Source organism: Macaca nemestrina, chromosome 2, assembly GCF_043159975.1.
Source record: "Macaca nemestrina isolate mMacNem1 chromosome 2, mMacNem.hap1, whole genome shotgun sequence".
NCBI lineage: Eukaryota > Metazoa > Chordata > Mammalia > Primates > Cercopithecidae > Macaca > Macaca nemestrina.
In genome coordinates, this window is record NC_092126.1 from 132,835,741 (window position 1) to 132,859,156 (window position 23,416).

Consider the following 23,416-nt stretch of genomic DNA (forward strand, 5'->3'; position numbering starts at 1 on the left):
ATTTTAATGAATATACTGATTTTTTTCTTTATTTTTCTGATTTAAAACTAATCCAAGCTACCTGTTAAAAAAATTGGAAAAGTATAACTTAGAAAGCAAAAGCTTTTCCAATCTCACTCTCAGAAATAATAAACATTTATACTATGCTGTATTTTTATATTTCTTCCTAGGAGTACATTTCATATACATAAGCAAATAACAAAGTTAAAAACAATAATACTATATTCACTGTTCTGTACCTTCTTTTAACATTGAACAATGTTAGACTGTTTCATGTTAGTTAAGGAAGGTTAGCCTATTCTTGTTAATGGCTGTACAATATCCTAACATATTAATGATTTGTAATTTATATAATGAACTCCTATTGAAGTATATTTGGGCAGTTTCCAGTTTCTTACTATTAGAAATAATAATGTAAAATATGTTTTTATAGATATCTTTTCCTATTTCAATAAAATCTTCCAAAGAATAGATCCCTATGTTTGGTAGAGTCCTGGATGACAAGATGTATTCTTTTTTTTTTTTTTTTTTTTTTTTTTTTTGAGACAGACAGGGTCTTGCTCTGTTGCTCAGGCTGGAATGCAGTGGCACAATCATGGTTCTCTGCAGCCTCAAACTCCTGGGCTCAAGTGATCATTCCACCTCAGGCTCCTGAGTAACTGGGACTACAGGTGCGCACCATCATGCCTGGCTAATTTTTTTTACGGTTTGTAGGAACAGGGTTTCACCATATTGCCCAGGCTGGTCTCAAACTCCTGGGCTCAAGCAATCCACCTGCCCTCAGCCTCCCAAAGTACCACGCCTGGACTTTGGATGTACTCCTTTTATTATTATTTATTAATTTATTTGAGACGGGAGTCTTGCTCTGTCGCCCAGGCTGGAGTGCAGTGGCGCCATCTAGGCTCACTGCAACCTCTGCCTCCTGGATTCAAGCAATTCTCCTGCCTCAGCCTCCCGAATAGCTGGGACTACAGGCACGTGCCACCACACCCGGCTAATTTTTGTATTTTTAGTAGAGATGGGGTTTCGCCACGTTGGCCAGGATGGTCTTGATCTCCTAACCTCATGATCCACCCCCCTTGGCCTCCCAAAGTGATTTGATTACAGGTGTGAGCCACAGCGCCCAGCCATTGAACAGCATTTTCAAAAGTGTGGTCGGCAGTCCATTAATAAGTATTGCTTTAAAAAAGAATTTCACATATAGTAAGTTTGGAAAATATTAGGTTAAACCAAATCAAATAGGTTTATTTATTGCAGGACTTCTTGATGCCTGCCTGTATTATTTGTTTTTCTTTTCAGAAGCAGGTCTTGCTCTGTCACCCAGGTGGGAGTGCAGTGGCATGCTGATGGCTCACTGAAGCCTCAAACTCCTGGCCTCAAGTGATCCTCCCACCTCTGCCTCCTGAGCAGCTAGGATTACAGGCACACACTGCCTTACTTGGCTATTTTAAAAATTTTTTGTAGACACAGGGTCTTGCTATGTTGCCCATGCTGATCTTGAACTCCTGCCCTCAGGTGATCCTCTTAATGGGCCTCCCAAAGTGTTGAGATTATAGGAGTGAGCCACCTCATTGGCCCCAAATTGCTTCTTTTTTTTTTTTTTGAGACAGTGTCTTGCCCTGCCGCCCAGGCAGGAGTGCAGCAGCACAATCTCAGCTCACTGCAACCTATACCTCCTGGGTTCAAGTGATCCTCCCACCTCAGAGTCTCAAGTTGCTGGGACTACAGGCGCTGCACCTGGCTAATTTTTTTTTTTTTTTTTTTTTTTTAGAGATGGGGTTTCACCATGTTGTCCAGACTGGTCTTGAACTCCTGGGCTCAAGTGATCTGCGCGTCTCAGCCTCCCAAAGTGCTGGGATTAGAAGCATAAGCCACGATGCCCTGCTCCAAATTGCTTTTTATACTACTTTGGGAAAGAGTAATCAGTAACATCAAGGGATTTCAGGCATGCTCAGTCTCTCCAAGGTCCCTGACATCTTTTAGAAATATTATGTCTTAGTGTCTTACAAAGTATCATCAGACACATTACCTTTAAATTAAACACAACACATACCATCACATAAAGGATGAGGGTAATAAATAAATAAACACACACATACTACACACATACAAATGAAAAAATCCTTAAGACTTAGGATTTTAGGCCACAGGAAGGTATATTTGTTAAGTATTTTACTGATAATGCAGCACTCATCAGAGGCCCTGACCCTTAATAGGAATGCAATGATGTTTTAATTGAATGAATGAATGAATGAAGACAGAAAAATATGGTTTCTGGGGCCAGACTACATAGATCTGATCACTCCACTACTAATAAACTACTCAAGTTTAGCCAAATTGTTTAACCTACTTATACCTCCATTTCCTTATTTATTGAAGTAGTAATAAATAACAGTATCAGTTGTTGTGAGTGTTAAATGAGCTAATACACACAAAAAAACCAGTGCTTTCTATTTGGTGAGTTCTTCATTGTTTCTTTTAGAGACAGGGTCTTGCTCTTTTGTCCAGGCTGGGCTGCAGTGGCATGATCATGGCTCACTGTAACCTCAAACTCCTGGGCTCAAGTGATCTTCTTGCCCCAGCCTCCTGAGTAGCTAGAACCACGGGCATACGCCACCATGCCCGGCTAAGGGTGAGCTCTTAAGAGTTGAGTTGCTATCCTCCTCCTCCTCTTCCTCCTCCTCCTTCCCACCTCTGCAGAAAAGGGAGCTGAGGCTGTGTATGGTCTCTACGACAGAGCACCTCATAAGCCCTACTTGCTTTTCCACATTTTCTGTCTTTTCATTATTACCATATTTATATACACGCCAAAAGAGACAAGATGGCCAATACTATTTTAATTTGCCAAGCCTGTCTTCAGATTGCTGATTTTAAAAAAAGGGGTGTGGTGGTCCATGTTGGCTGATTACTAAAATCACAGATACGGTCAAGGGCACCTCCAAGAATAATGACCTGGAGCAAGCCTACAGTCCTGCTTCATGCATTTAGGCTTTTCCTAGCAGGAGCAGGTTGCCCAAGGTAGACCACAGCCATGTTGAAGGCTTCCCAGGTTCCCCAGTATCAGTTTCGGCATTTCCACATCACCACACCTGGCACAGGTGGTTGTTTTGTGAAGGCAAGGTGTGCCCCTCTGCATTCTCACCAAGGAAGCCAAACAGGTTCAGGGGCCCTCGCTTGAACAACAACCCAGACAGCAGCATGCAGTCTCCTCTGAAACGCTTGACCCACAGGGACAGTTCCTACCTAGTTTTCTTACAGGTTCTCTTCCAGCATGAGTGCTAGTGTGCTCCTGAAATATCCCTCTAGAAGTGGTGCTTTGTCCCAAGTCCAGCCCATTAAAGTTATCTGGCCCCTAATGTACAGAAGCACCTGATTAACTACTATGGACTAAGAGCATCAATGTGTACAACAATGTTCAGAATTAAAGGAAAGAGGGAGTTTAAACTCAGGATGTCACAGATATGCCTCCTCCATGAATAGACACACGATGCCAGAGTACATGACATTAACCACTGCACTTGCTGCCTGTCATTGAGCATGTCCATGACATTAACCACTGCAAACTCTGCCTTCTGGGCTCAAGCGATCCTCCCACCTCAGCCTCCCAAGTAGCTGGGACCACAGGTACATGTCACCAAGCCTGGCTAATTTTTGTATTTTTTGTACAGATGGAGTTAGTTATGTTGCCCAGACTGGTTCTGAACTCCTGAGTTCAAGCAATCTGCCACCCTGGCCTCCCAAAGTACTGGGATTACAGGCATGAGCCACCATACCCGGCTGAAATTTTCTTCTTCTTCTTTTTTTTTTTGAGACAGAGTTGCACTCTTGTTGCCCAGGCTGGAGTGCGATGGCGTGATCTCGGCTCACCACAACCTCTGCCTCCCAGGTTCAAGCGATTCCCCTGCCTCAGCCTCCCAAGTAGCTGGGATTACAGCCATGTGCCACCATGCCGGGCTAATGTTTTTTGTATTTTTAGTAGAGACGGGGTTTCTCCATGTTGGTCAGGCTGGTCTCAAACTTCCAACCTCAGGTGATCTGCCTGCCTCAGCCTCCCAAAAGTGCTGGGATTACAGGCGTGAGCCACCGCGCCCGGCCTGAAATTTTCTTCTTAACATATAATTCTCACTCATTCTTTGATGAAGGTTGTAATTAGTGTTGACTAAGTATTGTTAAGTGTTATTCAGTAATACCTGGAAAATGAAATTTTTAACTTTGTGGATGTTTAATTTCTTAGTAAATGTAGGTATTTTCATGTGTTTCCCCCTAGTCAAATTACACACTTTTGCTTTTTGCTTGACTTCTTAGGAAACAAGGGTTATCAGCACACTCATTCATTTGTTGAGTTAGTCAACAATCCACTGAATGCCCAATGTGTGCCATATTTCACATATCAAATTTTACTGGCCGGGCGCGGTAGCTCATGCCTGTAATCCCAGCACTTCAGGAGGCTGAGGCGGGCAGATCACAAGGTCAGGAGTTTGAGACCAGCCTGACCAACATGGTGAAACCCCGTCTCTACTAAAAATACAAAAATTAGTTGGGTGTGGTGGTGCGTGCCTATAATCCCAGCTACTCAGGAGGCTGAGGCAGAAGAATAGCTTGAACCTAGAAGGCGGAGGTTGCAGAGAGCTGAGATCGTGTCACTGCACTCCAGCCTGGGCGACAGAGTAAGACTCTGTCTCAAAAAAAAAAAATTTTGCTTAGAGTGCTTAGAGTATTTTTCACAAAAGTGAAACATCTTTATTCCTTTTTCAGACCATCCTGGATACCCAAACTCAGAAACAAGGCACAATTATTTCTTTCAACACATTGAAGTGTCACCATCGGCTTATTCTCTATGCAGTACGGGTAATGATATTACAAAACTCATTGGGAGCCACCAGTTTTTCAAATGACATGCTCATAAGGCTGAATTTTATAAATCCATATGTATGTAGCTGTGCAGAGCTTCAGCAACTGTATCAAATCTTATCACAAGTCATATTTCTTACTAAACAAGTATGTAAGAAGACATTGTGGTTTTATCAGTATTTGTAAATAAGACCTCTCTTTTCCTGCCTGTGTATTTCTGTTTTCAGTGGAAGGAAGGAAGTAGCTGTAGGGGAAAGCTGTCTGGCAGAGAAGAAATGTGTGTAGGGTGTGATCAGAGGTGTCGAACATCTCACTGGTGAGAAGAATGCTCTCTGTGCAGTGTGGTGGGATGGGGGTGGGGGGGCGTTCACTCTCAGATCTAGCTGAGTCCTGAGTTAACAGTAGCTACCAACCATCAGTGACTCACTTTTGCCAATAAATAAATCCACCTACGAGTGTTCTACAGCTGAAACTATGTTCTCATAAAACTTCTTTGCCTCTGTGGCCATGGTTCAGCTGATACTCCTTATGTGGAATGTTTTTGAATAATCATACATCTTAAGAAATTACTTGAAAGCTGCTTTATCCAAACAGCTACCTGATCCTGGAACATCTCTTGGAATTTGTTACCAGCCATCTGCATTATATGTATATATTTGGAGACGGAGTCTCGTTCTGTTGCCAGGTTGGAGTGCAGTAGTGTGATCTCGGCTCACTGCAACCTCCGCCTCCCAGGTTCAAGCGATTCTCCTGCCTCAGTCTCCAGAGTTGGTGGGATTACAGGCGCCTACTGCCACACCCAGCTAATTGTGGTATTTTTTTGTAGAAACAGGGTTTCACCATGTTGGCCAGGCTGGTCACGAACTCCTGACCTCAAGTGATCCACCTGTCTTGGCCTCCCAAAGTGTTGGGATTACAGGTGTAAGCCACCACACCCAGCCATCTGCATAATAATTAGATAGAAAATATCCAACTCTAAATTCCTACAGATAAAAATTTTAAAAAATTATCTCAATAACAGTCATAGTGCCTTACAATATTATGTTCTGTAAAAGTTCTAAATTATCTGACAAGTCATAAAACACTCCCATTTAGAAAGGAGCTCCCAGGCCAGGCGCAGTGGTTCACACCTATAATCTCAGCACTCTGGGAGGCTGAGGTGGGTGAATCAATTGAGGTCAGGAGTTTGAGACCAGTCTGGCCAACATGGTGAAACCCCGTCTCTACTAAAAGTACAAAACATTAGCTGGGCTTGGTGGTGGGCGCCTGTAATCTCAGCTACTCGGGAGGCTGAGGCAGGAGAATCGCTAGAACCCAGAAGGCAGGGGTTGCAGTGAGTTGAGATCGCACCACTGCACTCTAGCCTGGACAACAAGAGTGAAACTCCATCTCAAAAAAAAAAAAAAAAAAAAGGAGCTCCCAGCAACTGACATTCATAAAATGCAACAGCATTTAAAGGAATTCTGCTTTTCCTTGCTTTCTCAAGACAAACAGAATTTAGCATATAGAGGTACAAGAGAAATGTCAGGAGTTGAAAATCTGCCTTCTAACCATCTTTGCATTAGCAAGAGAAAACACTGGAACAATGCCAACAAAGCAGTGAAAAATATTACAAGGAGCAATTGTATTTCTCTACATAGGAGAGGATGGCCAACTGTGGTTTATGAAACGTGCTCCTGACTCAGTAAATGCTGTGTTTGAAAAGCTGTGTTTGTTATATAGGTGTCTACTCATCAGTCAATCCTTAGAGTTCTTAGGAAAACCTGAGTCTCGAAAAGAGGGCTGTAGTAAAGTCTTTGATACTGGGAACATTTTACTTTCCCCATAGACTCAGCCAAAAACTCTGCTTTGAATATTTATACTTCCAGCCAAGATGGAGTAACAGGGACTGAATTTATCCTCTTAACTGAAAAAAAACAAAAACAAAAACAGACAAAATATATAAAACAACAGTTTTCATAACACTGAATATCCAGCAATGAAGATAGTGAACCTTGAACAAGGTGAGCCCTATGATTGCCCCCACTACTGTCAAGAGACGGCTCCAGGCTGTGGAGGGAGAAACACAACGGAACACAGTGAACTCCCTGAGCTAAGGAGATGGAGCAACTCCTTAGTCCAGGAGATCAAAATGAATAGAATTTGCAGAACAGACTGCCAGAGAAAAGAGAGCTGTGAAGAGAGAGAACCCTGAAAATCTATAGAGGGTGTCCTTTGAGGATTCAGTAGAGCACTGATCATTACATGCACTGAAAGAAACTACCCAAAAGTGGGAGACCATCTGAAACCATAAGAGGGAAGAGTGCCTCGTCCTCACACAGGGCTGGAGGTGGTGCCTATTCCCACCAGCCAAACTAAAAACATAATTCACGGGGCATTGAATAGAGTACTCAGGAAGATCAGTATGCAGAATAATTAGCTACAGAATGAGCGCTGCTCTGGGCTAGCCTAACAAATAATAAAAGCAAGACCTGAAAAAACCAATCCATATTTGAGTAACTAAACTGCATTCCGAAACCAAACATCAAGAATATTTATAGGAATAAAAAAATATATAGCATTCAAAAAGATACAATTAATAATGCCTAGCATCCAATCAAATACTGCCAGGCATGCAAATAGGCAGAAAAACATCACCCAAAATACAGACAAAAATCAATCGAAAATACCCAGAGCTAACACAGACATTAGGGTAAGCAGACAAAGGCATTAAAACCATTATTATAACTATATTTAATATGTTCAAAAAGTTAAATAGTCACATGCAAGATGTAAAAAAGATCCAAATCAAACCTCTAAAGATAAAAACTCCAAATCAAACCTCCAAAGATAAAAACTCATGCCTGTAATCCCAGCACTTTGGGAGGCTGAGGTGGGCAGATCACCTGAAGTCAGGAGGTCGAGACCAGTCTGACAACATGGTGAAACCCCATCTGTACTAAAAATACAAAAACTTAGCTGGGTGTGGTGGCACATGCCTGTAATCCCAGCTATTCGGGAGGCTGAAGCAGGAGAATCGCTTCAGTCCGGGAGGTGGATGTTGCAGTGAGCCAAGTTTGCGCCATTGCACTCCAGCCTGGGCAACAAGAGTGAGACTCCATCTCAAAAACAAAACAAAAACAAAAACAAAAACTCTGATGTACAAAATGGGATTAATGGCAGGTTAGATTACAAAAAACAGATGAGTGAAACTGAAGACAAAGAGAAACTATACAAGATATCATATTCCCCCAAATCCCCACAAATGCAAAGCATCACTGTGTGACAAGTTCAACTGGCCTAGTATATGTGTAACTGGGCTTTGCAAATGAGGCATACATGAGGCCAAAAAACAAAAAAAATCTGAAGAAATAATGGCTAAAATGTTTCTGAATTTGATGACAACAAACCAAGATGCTCAATAAATGCCAATGACATACACACATTCAGAAACACATGAAGAAAGCTATATCAAGGCACCTCATAATAAAATTCCTCAAAGCAGGCCAGGTGCAGCGGCTCACATCTGTAATCCCAGCACTTTGGGAGGCTTCAGGCGGGTGGATCACCTGAGGTCAGGAGTTTGAGACCAGCCTGGCCAATATGGTGAAACCCCGTCTCTACTAAAAATACAAAAATTAGCCGGTTGCGGTGGTGCACACCTATAGTTCCAGCTACTGGGGAGGCTGAGGCAGGCGGATCGTTTGAACCTGGGAGGCAGAAGTTGCAATGATCTGAGATGGCGCCACTGCACTCCAGCCTGGGTGACAAAGCGAGACTCCATCTTTAAAATAAAAAAAAAATAAAAAATAAAAATTAAAAAAAAAAACTTGCTCAAAGCAGAAAAAAGAAAAAGAGAAAAATTTAAAAGCAGCTAAAGAAAAAGATATTCCATACAGAAACACAAAGATAAAAATGACAGCAGACTTCTCATCAGAAACAATGCAAGCAAGAAGATAGTGAATCAATATTTCTAAAGTACGGAAAGAGAAAAACCGCCAACACAGAATCCTACATCATGTGTAATAGTTTCCAAAACCAAAGGCAAATAAAGATGTCTTCAGGCACAAGCTGAAGGAATTCACCACCAGTATGCCCACACTGTAAGAAATGCTACAGGAAGTCCTCTAGGCAGAAATAATCATAACAGACAGAAATATTAATCCACACAAGTGAATGAAGAGCAATAGAAATGCCAACTCCATGGGTAAATATGTAAGACTTTTGGTACTGTTTGAATTTCTTTAAAGTTAATTGAATATTTACACAAAAATAATAATGTCATGTGCATCTGTAACTTATCAAAAAGTAAATTGTATGACATCAATCACATAAGGGCTGAGAGGAGAAAAATAGAAGCATACTATTGTAAGATTGTTATACTACATGTGAAGTGGTATAATATCATCTTGAAAGTAAATCTGATAAGTTAAAAATGTATCCTATAAACCCTAAAGTAACCATGGAAATAACAAAGAGTTATAGCTAATAATCCAACAAAAGAGGTAAAATGAACACATAACATGCTCAATAAACCTAAAAGAAGGCCTGGAAACAGGCATGCAGTCTGGAGAGGGAATTCTGAGATCCCAAGCATTGAGATCATAACGTACAAGGGAGGAGCCAGGCTCCACTGGGCATCTCTTGGCCCATGGCTTCCCTTCCCTTCCTCAGGAAGTTGCTTGAGGAGACCACAGTGAAGGCTTTTAAAGCTATGCTAGTCTGCAAAGAGAAAAGACAAAAAACTGAGAGTGTTTAAAAACTTTTTTTTGTTGTTGTTTTTGTTTTTGAGACAAAGTCTAACTCTGTTGCCCAGGCTGGAGTGCACAAGCTCGGCTCACTGCAACCTCCGCCTCCAGGGTTCAAGTGATTCTCCTGCCTCAGCCTCCCAAGTAGCTGGGATTACAGGCACACGCCACCACGCCTAGCTAAGTTTTGTATTTTTAGTAGAGACGGGGTTTCACTGTGTTGGCCAGGCTGGTCTCGAACTACTGACCTCGTGATCCGCCCATCTTGGCCTCCCAAAGTGCTGTGATTACAAGCATGAGCCACCGTGCCCGGCCGTAAAAACTTTTATAGCAATTTGACATGGCCGTAACATCCCAGCATGGGATTATTTTTCTAGCAATGCATGTTTATTGAATTTTATAAAAGTGATCTGTCCTTGATGCATTAGATAGAAATAAAAAACAATAAGAGAAAAACCCTGTCCTTACCACAGATAACTGAGATACTGCTTGAAAACATGTGGCTGTGAGCAGCCTTCCTTCCCTAGATTTAAGGTGGCTCATGTGTGCAGGGATCAGAAGGCAGAAATTGAACTGAAATAAGGCTGGTTTTGAATTACTGTAAGTGTAGGGCATACCTTATTTAAAAAGATTTCTGGTCTAGACGTTTTGATGATAATCTGATTGATCCATCTTTCTGTCTTTCTGGGTCACTCTGTCAATTATATGCTGCATTTAAAGTAGTGGGGATTGTGTATACTCAGGAATCCCCTGCAGAGGGTTGTCTTTCCCACTCAGAATTTGAGAAAAGATGTCATTTGTGCATGTGTGTAGTCGGCGGGTAGGACATACTCATCGAAAAGACGAACGGGGCACCTACCTTGTGCACGCAGGCCTTTGCATTCAGGAAAAACAGCTCCACGGTGGTTTTATCCTTTAAAAACGATATGCTCTCAATGTAAAACCTGAAAAACAGCAGAGGAGTTTGTTCCTTCAGATTTATTTTCATCTCTCAGCATTCCTCATTCAGTGTTCCCCGAAAGCAGCGCGAGAATTTTGAGAAACCTGAGGAAGGCTGTGCGTTCTTTTCCTTTTTAAAAGAAATGTGCACCACACGTAAGTACGTGATGGATGTATGTGTATGTATGCCTAAAATCTCTTTCGGCATGTTTTTGTGTCTTGGAAGGTGAGTTAAAGAGAAACCCCAGATGGTAATCAACCAAACACAAACATTTATTTGTGTTGCTCATTCTTTGAGACATGTTCTGGGAGTTCATAATAATACCTCAGACAGCTTCAAAAGAAAAGCCCAGGTGAACCCGGAGTTGAAAGCTGAAGTCGGCTGAGCAAGCACCACCTAACCCAACCCCAAACCCTGCTTGAGGCTCGGGGATTTTTAGACGGAGGGGCCTCAGGGCCTCACGCCTACCTGACCCCCATCCACTGGGTGAGTTTCAATCACACTTTTCAATCACTCTTTTCTTCCTTCCCATCCTTCCAGGCCCTGGGTTTTTCCTTTGGCTCAAAGCCAATCTCTCAGCAACCATCAATCTTGGTCTTTTCTCATGCAAATCAGGGTATTCTGGGCCTCACTACTCCACTCCCTTTCTAGGATTTTGCTTGTTCAATCTGTGAGACCACAGGTTGCAGGCAGGCCCCTCTCTCAGGAGAGCTCTGACAGCTCCGGGGTGAGGAGGGGAGGAGGCTGAGTCTTTAACAACTCTGTTTTCATAATCCTGTACTGATGAGGCCAGCTTGCAAAGGCTGGCGCTCTGTGGTGGGCGAGCGGGCAAGCTAGGGGCCCGAAGTTTTCCTCACGTTCTGGAGCATTGGTGGATGAATAATGCATGAAGGGCCATCAAGCCCCAAGACAGCTCACTGCTTTGAGTCCGAAAGGGAATTTACTCTCAGACCAGCGAGAGTGAAGGCAAAGCCGGGCTAGGAAGTGGCCAGGTGGACCTATCCTTAGCTCTGCGGAATCCTGAGGGGGCTTGAGCCTTTGCTTCTCTTTTTCTCCCTTTCCACAGTGATGACACCTTTGATAAATAAATGCAGCTGAAAGGGCTGTGAAAGATTTTACCACTGAGACAGTAAAAACGTTCGAAACATTCCACCCTTTAACGTTGAGTCATCAAGGGAAGTTCCAGAAAGAGAACAAATCCTTTATATTTTTACTTACAAGCTTTTATCTCACTTATAAGTGAGGTTAATGAAGATGGAGGAGTGTCGGATTTATGAGAAGAGAAAGTTAAGTACGAAGGCGGTTAAGGAAATGAGGAGTTGGGGGGAAAATAGGCTTTGGAATCCAAAAGATCGAGATGTAGTGTTTCAAGTCCACCATTTATTAGCTGTATGATAATAATGTTTCTTTGTGTCTTTCTAAATTGGGTGTCTTACCTCTGAGGAAAGAACAGAACTTTTATCTGAAGAATTCCAGTTCTTTCAATTTATCAGGTCTAGAGAGGCATTAAAATGGACAGCAATCAAGTCCTATTTCCCTCCTTGAGCTATGTATTTTTCTCCAGAAACTGCCTGGTATAGCCAAAACTAGCTGCACTGGACACATTAGTGTCCACTACCCCGGACACTATAACCCACATCCTGTAGCTCAACAATGGATAGCCAGGCCAGACGCAGTGGTTCACGCCTGTAATCCCAGCACTTTGGGAGGCTGAGGCGGGCACATCACTGGAGGCCAGGAGTTCCAGACCAGCCTGGCCACCATGGTGAAACTGTCTCTACTAAAAATACAAAAATTAGCTGGGCGTGATGGTGGGCGGGCACCTGTAACCTCAGCTACTCCGGAGGCTGAGGGAGGAGAATTGCTTGAGCCTGGAAGGTGGAGGCTGTAGTGAGCTGAGATTGCGCCACTGCAACTCCAGCCTGGGCAACAGAGGGAGACTCTGTCTCAAAAATAAAATAAACAAACTAACAAACAAACCCCCAATCACTGATCAACGTTATTTCTGTAAACCAAGGAGAATTAATTCCTGACAAACAACTTTTGTAACTGTCCCCTTTCTTGATTTGTCCTTTTTTTCTTTAAACACTTGGGCCTCTCCTTCTCCAGAGCACTTCTTAAGGCAACTTGGAAGTGTGTCCTGGGCTGCAGTCCTCAACCTTGTCCCAAATAAGCTTTCTATATTAATTTTGTCTCAGCTTTTCCTTTTGGGTAGACAGTATTCTCTTCTCCCATCAGTCTAGTTTCTTCTACTCTGAGCCCTGCTGCGTGGACTAGGAGAGTCACCTGACTCAAAGGCAGCCAAGATGTCAGGCGGTGAGGAGGCCTGGAAAGGAGCAAGTGCTACTCAACAGATGCTTTTTATATTGCATGATGAATGAGCCAACCGATTAACATGGGCTCTTAGAGACTGAGGGGCGGGTCAGGAGGGATTCAGTGGAGGCAGAGAAAGGCACTAAGCAGCAATCATGAGGCAGCAGAAGCCATGAAGTAGAGAGGGACAAGAGTCCACAGCAAGAGTTGATGGACCAAAGCAGGGTAGCCGAGTCACTGTGATGGCAGACACCAAAGTGAGGCGGACCAGAGGTTGGCTGCTGCTACAGGGCTAAGATGACCCATGTTACACAAGTTTCTGTGCATCTCCAAGAACCTTCCAGTTCAACTACTTGGTGGTGGCTGTTTCCTGCTTTCTTGGCTTTCCCATGCATTTGTATCCCTATCAATGAAGATAATATGAGCAGGCTTCCAGCGGGCAGCCTAATTAAGGGCAGCAGCAGGATCCCAGCCAACATTTCCCAAACTCTTACTAAGGTGCCTGCAATGTGCTAAGTGCTTCCCGATTGTTCTCTCATTTAATTATCACAACCACCTTGGGGAGGGACCTATGATGACCCTGATTTCACAGACTCAGACTCTTGAGTTTTAGAGATCTGCCTACCCGGTGGGGCTAGGTCTTGGTCTGGAACAATGACTTTGACTCTGTGGACAATGCTCTTAAGCAACATCTCCTGGGCTGCCACTCCCAGTTCACTCAACCAGCACTCAGCAGGAAGCTGAACCCTTAGTAATTGTGGGCATCTCAACAACGTAAAAAATAGGCAGAGAAATAAGACAAGTGTGACATTTTCACCAAAATGTTAACATATGTAGAAGTACATGTGTTCTCTATTGCTTCAATAAGCAAAACCACGGCAAAAGACTTAAGTTGAAGGATTTTGATTAACCTATAAAACATCTTTTTAAAAGTTAGAGTAGTCTCAGAAGGGGAAGGCCTTTCCACAGGAAGAGATCTCCCTGTCCTAAACAAATCCTAGGTCAGATTAGCAGAACTCAACATCTGCTTTCTACTTGAAATTTCTGAGATTATTTTTTTCCTTCACTTCTAATTACTTCAATAGACGTCTCTAACAGAGACTATTAAAAAACAGGGGGTCAATGAATTTTCTCACTAACAAAGCTCATAATAATTTCTTAATTTTATTTAAAATTTAGTCTTCACTTGAATTTCCCCATTGTCTCCAAAACTTATAAAAAATGAGTTCTGTGATTGTAACATTTAATAAGTAAAGCTGCACTGGTCTACGGCAACAGTCACATATGCAAAAGTCGTAAGGATCACTGGCTGGATATAAATGAGTGATGCTGACTAGATGGGTGAGACCTGCTTGGGGGACACCGGGACACATTTTTTCTACTCTACTAAAACTCCTTCATCAAGGTGTGGTAGGTGACCCAAGGTAGGCCAGTCAGCTTCTCACCCTGGAGAATAAACATGATTAGAATGACCTAAAGATCAAAGATGGTTGGAGCTTATTTATTCTGCTAGCAGCACTCTGATGAAATTGTCCCTTGGTTTCTGCTCCCTAGACCCTTGCAAAAGCCCTGATCCCTGTCTTTTCTGAGTCCTTGTTAGTTCAGTTTTCCTTCCATTTTGTTTGTTAGCCACAAGTGGTTCTGTTGCTGGCAACCAGAGAACCCAAGTTAATACAGGGCTTCTTCTGTGCTAGGGATAATACAAAGTGCTCTACAGGAACCATTTTTTTTTTTTTCATCTTTGGTACAACCAGATGCAGTAGGCAACAAATTATGAGCCCATTTTATAGATGAGAAAGCTTAGATACAGAGATGTCAAGTCTTCTTCTTTAGGCCATACAGCTAGCAAGTACTGGAGCCATGACTCAAACTGAGGTCTGTTAGACTTCTAAGTTCATATTCCAAGCCAATATGATATAACGCTTTCCTACAATAACAACCAAAATGAAATATAACATGTACACAATGCTGTGGGGGCCCACCAGCCTGATGCAATTAACTCAGCTTATGAATTAAGGGGAGAATGTTGCCAAACTGAAATCCATAGGACTAAGCGCCACAGGAGAGGGGACAGTTGAGCTGAGTCTTAAAGAATGCATGAGTTCACCAGGTAACACAGGTAGGAAGGGCACTCCAGGCGGAGCGCATATTAGCCAAACCAATCCTCTTGCTAGTCTTCGGGCATTGAAGAAACCACGTACAGGTTGCTGGGTAGCTTGGTGCCAAATCAGTTTGTGGTGCATCCAACTCTGAACAGATACCTTTGTACTAGAAACTGGGTTCACCTTGTTTTTGGAGCCCAGGCCCCTGACTACATCCTAGTCCCAGTAAACAGGTCTCTATCTTGTTTCCCACTACTTTCTGGCGACCAGCCCTGGTGCCTCCTGCCTAGGCATCCGATTACCAGCTCTCTGAACCCACAATTCCATCTCTTCCTCAAGGGGACCACTGTAATGACTTCATATTTATGGAGTGTATGAAAAGTACATAGGAGCTTTGGGGGAAAAGGCTCTTCTCAGGCACACCTATCAACACACACCATGAACTGAAAATAAAATCTAGGACTTCTTAATGACATGAAATGGACTATCCCAGATTAATAAAATAAAGACCTTTTCTTTCAGCCTTTTTTTGCAAAAGGATACTGTTTCCTTTTTGCATGCTTACTGTGAGCGATTTCACTAAGGTTCTGTTAAGTTGAAGCCCATGGTTAATTTTTCAGCTTCAGAAAGAACCCAGGCTTTTTGAATAGGCACACATTTTGGAGACAAACCTCAGCTTCACAAGCGTAATTTCTTGAGAAAAGAATTTGCTCAGGAAGGTTTTGTCTCTGCTATTTGGGCTCCTCCCATTAGCATTTTTTTCCTTTCTTGGTTGGCTTAACCACTCATTAGTGATGACAGAACATTACACCACAGTGACATGACAAAGACGGCTGGAAGGGACACAGCCCTGCCAGCCAGATGGCAACACATGGATGTCAAAGAGCACAACACCCAGTTGTTTGGAAGTGGCTCTCCTTTGAAGAGTTGCTTAAATTTACATGACCAATATTTTTGTCTTGTGGTATTTATTTCTAGTGGTCACAAGTCAACACTAGGGAGCGGGACAGACATTACTTTGAATCGTAGCTCCAATGCTGATCAGTCTTGAGGTCTTGGGGCAGCTGCTCTGCTGTCAGTGCCTCTTACCTCTCTTGCCCCACACACTGGAGAAATGACAGGGTTTGAAATGTGCTTAATGGAGGGGCGCTGTGGCTCACGCTTGTAATCCCAGCACTTTGGGAGGCTGAGGCAGGTGGATCACAAGGTCAGGAGACTGAGACCATGGTGAAACCCCGTCTCTACTACTACTACAAATACAAAACAATTAGCCAGGCATGGTGGCGGGCGCCTGTAGTCCCAGCTACTCAGGAGGCTGAGGCAGGAGAATGGCGTGAATCCGGCAGGCGGAGTGAGCGGAGATAGCGCCACTGCACTCCAGCCTGGGCGACAGAGCCAGACTCCGTCTCAAAGAAAAAAAAAGAAAAAAAAAAAGAAATGTGCTTAACATAGCAGGTGGCATGTAGTTTAGTAGCCAATGAATGGCGGTGATTATTAGAATATTATTATCGCTCTACTGATGTGACTGTAATAAAAGGCACTGACTTAGTTGGGAACATCTTTAAAGCTTTAACTGTAACAACCAGAATAAAAATTCCAAGTATCTGGCCAGGTGCAGTGCCTCATGCCAGTAATCCCAACACTTTGGGAGGCCAAGGCAGGCAGATCACGTGAGGCCAGGAGTTCGAGACCAGCCTGGCCACCATGGTGAAAACTCATTTCACTAAAAATACAAAAATTAGCTGGATGTGGTGGTACATGCCTGTAGTCCCAGCTATTCAGGAAGCTCAGGCAGGAGAATCGTTTGAACTCGGGAAGAGGAGGTTGCAGTGAGCCGAGATTGTGCCACTGCACTCCAGCGTGGGTGACCGAGCAAGATTCTGTCTCAAAAAAAAAAAAAAAAAAAAAAAAAATCCAAGTATCTTTCCTAAGTTCCTTCTCTCAAGGAAACAAATGCTACAAAAATGTCTGTTTTAACACAAAATGAGAAAATATTGTGAAATGAATGCTCTTCTAACCAGTTTTGACTTTTCTTTCTCAACTGAGCATGGTTTCTTTGCTTCCCAGGGCCTTTGCGAGGTCCGAGTGATATCTTCAAAGAGGGTGAATTGGGCAAGAACTGCTCAATTATTTTGCATTCTGAACAATGCTGAGTTTGTGACTGGCGTCCAGCGAGGGCTAAATCAAAACACCTCATTCTGGGTTTCATTTAGTCACCATGAGTAATTTCAGGCATTTAACTGCAGCCACACGCCTTGAAAGATTTCTATCAGATCCTCATCCACATTCTGAGCAGGGAGATATCTGTTTATTGCTTGTAATGACCCTGCAAGGTAGTCATATCTCACTTTATAATGCATGCTGAAGGCTGAAGTGTAATTTAAGTGTATTTCACTTTCTCCAAACACATCACTTTCTGCAAGCTATTATGCAGTGCTTATGGGAGTCCAATATGTTCCCTTTCATCTGTGGGAGGGGAACAGTCTTGGAGAATTCCCAGGGGAAGCACTGTTTGCTTCTACAATGTGCTACTCTGCCAGGAATGCTCTTTCTCATTTCTGAATTTCCAGACATGGCTAGAACTAGAGAGGGCCTCCTGGTAAGCCTGTAGGAACCTGCCCTCTTGCTCCTTTCCCACAACATGACTCTTTCTGAGTTATCTGGAAGAGCTGGAGGCCCAAAAGAGTCAGGGCCTTGCTGTGACCTGCCAGGAAGGGGAGAGAGTCTTCTCCCCTAGGCAACCTGAAGTGTCAGGGGCATGTGAATTCCAAGTGCTTGCCTCTCCTCCTCTTTAAAACAGCCTGCTCTAGTCCTCCACAGGAAAGCAGGGACAGATGCTTTGAGAGGGAGTGGGGAGGGGAGGCAGGGGAGAAAAGTTGGGTGGGGAGGTAACATCTGGGCACAGTGAATAATGAAGATAAATGATAAGATCCTCTGCCCAGTGCAAAGGGGACTAGGTCAGACCCAAGCCAGACAATCCCAAATCTTTCATATTCAAAGGCTGTGACAGAAACATGATAGAATGTTTCACCCACTGAATATGTGGTTGAGGCAGCCTGTTATTTATAACATAAAAATAGTTAACATTTATAGAGGGTCTACATTACCTGTTAGCACTTGGAATCCTCCAAAAACCCCCAAAGTAGGTGGGTGCTACCACCAGCTTCATTTTATAGGTGATGAAACAGGCCCGAGAGGGTGCCAGAAACTACACAGTGAGTAAGTGGAAGAGCTGGAATATGAACCTAAGAATGATGCTAAAGCTCTGTTCTCAATGTTTGGGTGGGGGTGTTTACCAATGCTGAAGACACTATTTGACTGTCAGCACTTGGGGAGTGTTATTGTTTATTTTGAAACAGGGTCTTGCTCTGCTGCCCGGGCTAGAGTGCAGTGGCCTGATCACTGCAGCCTCAACTTCCTGGGCTAAAGCCATCCTCCTGCCTCAGCCTCCTGAGTAGCTGTGACTGCAGGCACGCACTAAAATGCGAGGATAATTTTTGTATTTTTTGTAGAGACAGAGTTTCACAATGTTGCCCAGGCTGGACCTGAACTGGACTCAAGTGCTCCACCTGCCTTGGCCTCCTGAAGTGCTGGCATTACAGGTGTAAGCCACAGTGCCCAGCCTGGGAGCATTATTGACATCAGTAGGTGGAGACCAGGGATCTGCTAAAGATCCTACAGCACAGCTTATCTCCCTACTATAAAGAATGGCCTGGTCCTCAGTTTCAATAGTGCTGCTACAGTGAAACCCTGCATTGAAAGCCGAGCTTCTAATTTCTGAGCTCTGCAGCTTCTTTCACCCTTCACAATATGGTTTCTTTCTTTTCTTTTTTTCTTTTGGAGACAGGGTCTTGCTCTGTTGCCCAGGCTGGAGTGCAATGGCGCGATCTGCAACCTCTGCCTCCCAGATTCAAGTGATTCTCCTGCCTCAGCCTCCCACGTAGCTGGGACTACAGGTGTGCACCACCACACCTGGCTAATTGTTGTATTTTTAGTAGAGATGGGGTTTCATCATGTTGGCCAGGCTCTTCTCGAACTCCTGACCTTGTGATCCACCGGCCTTGGCTTCCCAAAGTGCTGGGATTACAAGCATGAGTCACTGCGCCCAGCCCCACCATACAATTTCTTTACTTTTGATGTTGCCTCTTCATTGTCCTGAGACACACACACACACACACACACACACACAGACACACACACACATCCTTTAAGTATTCATGGCCCATCTGTTTCTTAAAACTGTGGAAACACAGGCACACCCACCAAAAGATAGGACTGAAAGGTTTGAGAGGGGAGTGAGCAGATTTCTAAAAATAGTTTCTGATGCTTGCCCAGGGAATACACCAAGAAATAGAATCCTGTAAGAAACTGGAATCATGATCGAGCATGTGCTTCAGAGGATTCTGTGTCTTTCTTGAACTCTTGTGTGATAAGGATGTTGGATCCTCGAAGATGAAGGCCATTAACCGCCTGCCTGGAAGTTCAGAATAGGCTGGGCCAGTTAGGGGTCATGGGTGATACTGAGGCAACTGGCCTTTGTATTTCCCACGGTCTGGGGTATTGTGCATTCAGATGGGAGTGTGGTAGATGGGCAAGGACCTCTAGCTAACTCGCACACCTCCCGCAAGTAGCCTCAGCTCAGCCTAAGTAGGAGGAATCAGCTGTTTCTCTGGGCCTTTAAATCACATTCCTCCATGAAAAGATGCACTTTCCAGCCCTCTCGTTATTGTAAATCACCTACCCTCTGATGGCTTTAAACAAACGCATGCTTATCTGGTCACAAACATTTTATCCTTTCTTCCTCTTATCACTTTTCATAATTGCATTTAAAAAATTTGCTCAAGTAATATGTTCATTGTAGGAAAAAACACAGATGAGCGAAAAAGAAGAAAATAAAAATCGTCCCTACAATTATCCTACCTAGAGATTAACTGTTGTTAACATTTTCAGCTTAGTTTCTATCTGTACAGATGTTTTATACAATATTTTACACAGAGTGTTATCATATCGCATGGACTTTTCGTGGTCCACTTCTTTCACCTAGAATATATTGGGAGCATCTTTCTATGTCAATAAGTCTCCCTCTTCACTACAGTCTGTCTTTATGTGTCACGTGTATTTGGCTCTCTTTAAAAAATTCTGGTGGAATGATGAGGACTCATGGGTTGGAGTCATGATGTTCCTTGAGTTAAACTCTTTCTAAAGATCTAACGTTCCAAAGACCAGGCCAGGAGTGATGAGAAGGCAGTCAGCAGTCTTGAATTCAAGGGCTCCCTGTTTGCAGCAATTTTCACCCAGAGGGAGTAGTCTGCCTCCGGGTTTCCTACTACAGTAGGAAAGTGAGTTCTTCTCAGCCCTAAGAGTGGCAGACAATGCTTTAGGGTACCACTGAGTGGATACATGCGGTCCTAGGACCCAGCAAAAGTGACTTGGAAAGAGGAGGAGGAAAAGAAGGGAGAAGAAGAGGGAAGACCAATTGAAATGAAAAACAAAACAAATAATAAAGGGGATGAAAGAAGCCAAGATTCTGGCTTTGACTGGAACAAGGTGGTACCGGCCTGAGCCACCTCAGGTTGCCCTCCTCTGAGGGAATATGAGCTTCTCCAGTGAGGTCACGCCAAGGCCCTGCACTCCTAGTTAAATGCTTGCTTGCTCCTCACTGTCAAGCCTTTCAAATATTCACATCTGGGCTGCATTACCAAGAGGCCCATATGTTTGTGGAATATAATTTATGGCAACCAGATAACAACCCCCAGCCTGGGGAAGTCCCCCAGAAACCTGGTGGAGTTTGGACTCCTATGGAAATAGAGAACTGGTTAAATAAATTATGGTACCTAAATAAATTATGGTGCGTCTATACACACAGAGGTCACACACATATTTAGCACACCTCTTTGAGATTTTATAACTGGAAAAAAGAAGACAAAGGTTTAATCTTGAAGTCATGAAGGGAACACTATGTGCTTTTGCTTTACATATTTTCTTTTCTCTGTGCAGAAGCAGCATATGTTTCTGAGCTGCTCCCTCTATCCTGGGGAATATAAACCAGATATTTATTAACCCTTCAAATCTGTAGTACCTCAGGGTTTAGCTCAGGAGTAAATGAGACAATACTTGTCAAATAGCCTAGGGCCTGCTGGAGTTTATGCTACGTTTCGGTAGAGAGAAAACTTCTTGAGAGCAAGATCTCATGGAATTTTTCTTTTTCATAAATGCTACAATAAAAAAACTCCTTACATTTGCATAATGTTTTGCAAAATCATTTTGTATCCTCTGCTCTCTCTTCAATTCTCATAACCAACTTGTACCATCTCTGGTGAATGTGGAGTGAGACTCAGTCTGGTCCACCCCACTCACCTCTGGCCTGGACCATTGCAACAGTTTCCTAACTGGTCTTGCTGTGCCCTCCTGCCCCGTTCCAGTCTGTCCTCAATCCAGCAGCCAGAGTGAGTCTGTTTAAAATGGAAATTGGTTATGCTCTCAAGCTCAAAACCCATAGGCCCCAATGCCCTACAGGCCAACCCCATGCCAACTCCTACTCATTTCCCTTTTGTAGGTTCTCTCCAGATACATGACTTCCTTCCAGGAGCTGGTACACACCAGGCATGCTCTTGCCAACCTGTCTGTGCACCTGCTGTTCCCCTGGCCTGGAAGAAACTTCCCCAGAAATGGGCCTGGGTCCTGGGTCCTTGTCTCATCTCCTGTATGTCTTTGTTCAATGCCACCTTCTTTGGGAGGCCTTCCCTGATCACTGTATTTAGAATTGCAGCCCCAGCTTTGCTAATATTCCCTTTTCCTCCTCCCTAATGGAACTTCCTCCATAACCCCTCACATAAGATGCTTTGCAGGTTTACTTTACTTAGTGTCAGTCTCTTTCCATTAGGCTGTATGCTTTATGGCTGCAGGATTTTTGTCATTTTCTTCTACCACTGCTAGATTTCCAGCATCTAGTATAGGGCCAGGCACGTAGCAGGAAATCAGCAACTATTTATCAGATGAATGGATAAACTGTTATTCTACAATGAATGCATTTGTTTATGTGTATGCAGACTATGATGGTAGAGATTTTTGCCTTCTTCACTATTGGGTCCTCAGACCTAGAATGGGGCAGAGCACAACGTAGCAAAACTCTAACACATAATGAATGAATGAAGGAAGAAATGTTTCTTCACAGCTTGGTGTAGCTCCTTCCAGGAATTTTCTCAGTATTTACAGATCTATATATGTTTATAAAACATACCAACTTCAAAAAACCTCAATGTGATCACTTGAACTTCCCATGGCATAAATAGTAATCTCTGTTTTACAGAAGGACACTCATTCCCTATCTTTTTCAGATATAATGTATCTTTTCTCCTCAGATGCATGAACGATGAGATACATGACAACATCCCTGATAACAGTGACTTATTAAAGTAATGATTTATAAGAGGAGGGGTGGAGAGAGGGCTGGACAATGCACCCCTCCCTCCATGGCACTATATCAGAATCTGGGCTAGGAATGTGGAGTTGGAGGGGAGTAACTGTGTAGTCTGAAAAATTTCCCAAGATGATTCAGATATGCCCTGCCTCGCCTTCTGGAGAAGCTCTGAATTGCAATGTACTTTTTCATCTAATCTCTTTTGTTAAAGTGATTCATCATTTACTATAAAAGTGCCACCATAACCTACTGAACCTATCTTCATTGTTGGCATTAGGACTTCTAATTGTTTGCGTTGAAAATAACAGCGGTACACATGCTTTATGCTATCACTGAAGGGACTTCTTTTTCATTGTGCATTAACTATTTGGTGACTACACACCTCAGTGTCCATGAATGAGGGGCTTCTGTGCTCCATGTTCCAGTGCATGCAGCAGTACTGTGCTGACGCAAGAGGTGAGGACCCCAATCTGAAAAGAGGTCCCCTGCACTTCCAGAGGCTCCTAAAATGAGCGAACATCAAGACAGAACCAAATGCTATCTTTGGCTCTCTACTCTTCAGTCAAACAAGCAACCTGGAGATTTGTTGATGGTGTCTACTGGGATAGAAGTATTACCAATAGTTCTGTTTTCTCCAAACAGGAGGCTAGAGACCCTCTGAGGAGCAACTCACTTCACTGGAGCACAAAACGACCCCATTTGCAAGACCTCCACAGAACCAGCTACACTCCACAGTGACCTCGGTCAGTTCACGAAATTCTTTGGCGTGTGCTTTTCCTTTATCATTTCCTTATTTAAATTGGAGTAAAAACAACTACTTAATTGGAATAACAACAAAGACTATTATGATCTCACTATACTGTTGGGAGGAAGAACTAAGTGAATAATTAAAAACTTGATAAGGGTTTTAAACATGCAAGTAGTTAAGGGAAAGTAATGCGAAGTGATTATGGGACACTCTTGAGATAACACTCCAAGTAAGTGCTGAAACTCATGAACAAGCAGCAGGTCACTCTGGAATTTCAGGAACCTGCTTGGAGAAGATAGAGAGTCTTATGAATGA

General features: G+C 43.3%; 1 protein-coding gene across 5 annotated transcripts in view; it reads right to left on the reverse strand.

Annotated features, from left to right (window-relative positions):
- LOC105483959 (FERM domain containing 4B) overlaps positions 1–23,416 on the reverse strand; it is a 364,588-nt gene that overhangs the window by 108,497 nt on the left and 232,675 nt on the right. For all 5 annotated transcript variants that reach the window (XM_071092071.1, XM_071092068.1, XM_071092069.1 and 2 more), the window contains one exon: positions 10,438–10,522. In XM_071092071.1, coding sequence (XP_070948172.1) covers positions 10,438–10,522 — 85 coding nt within the window. The remainder of the gene's footprint in view (positions 1–10,437; positions 10,523–23,416) is intronic.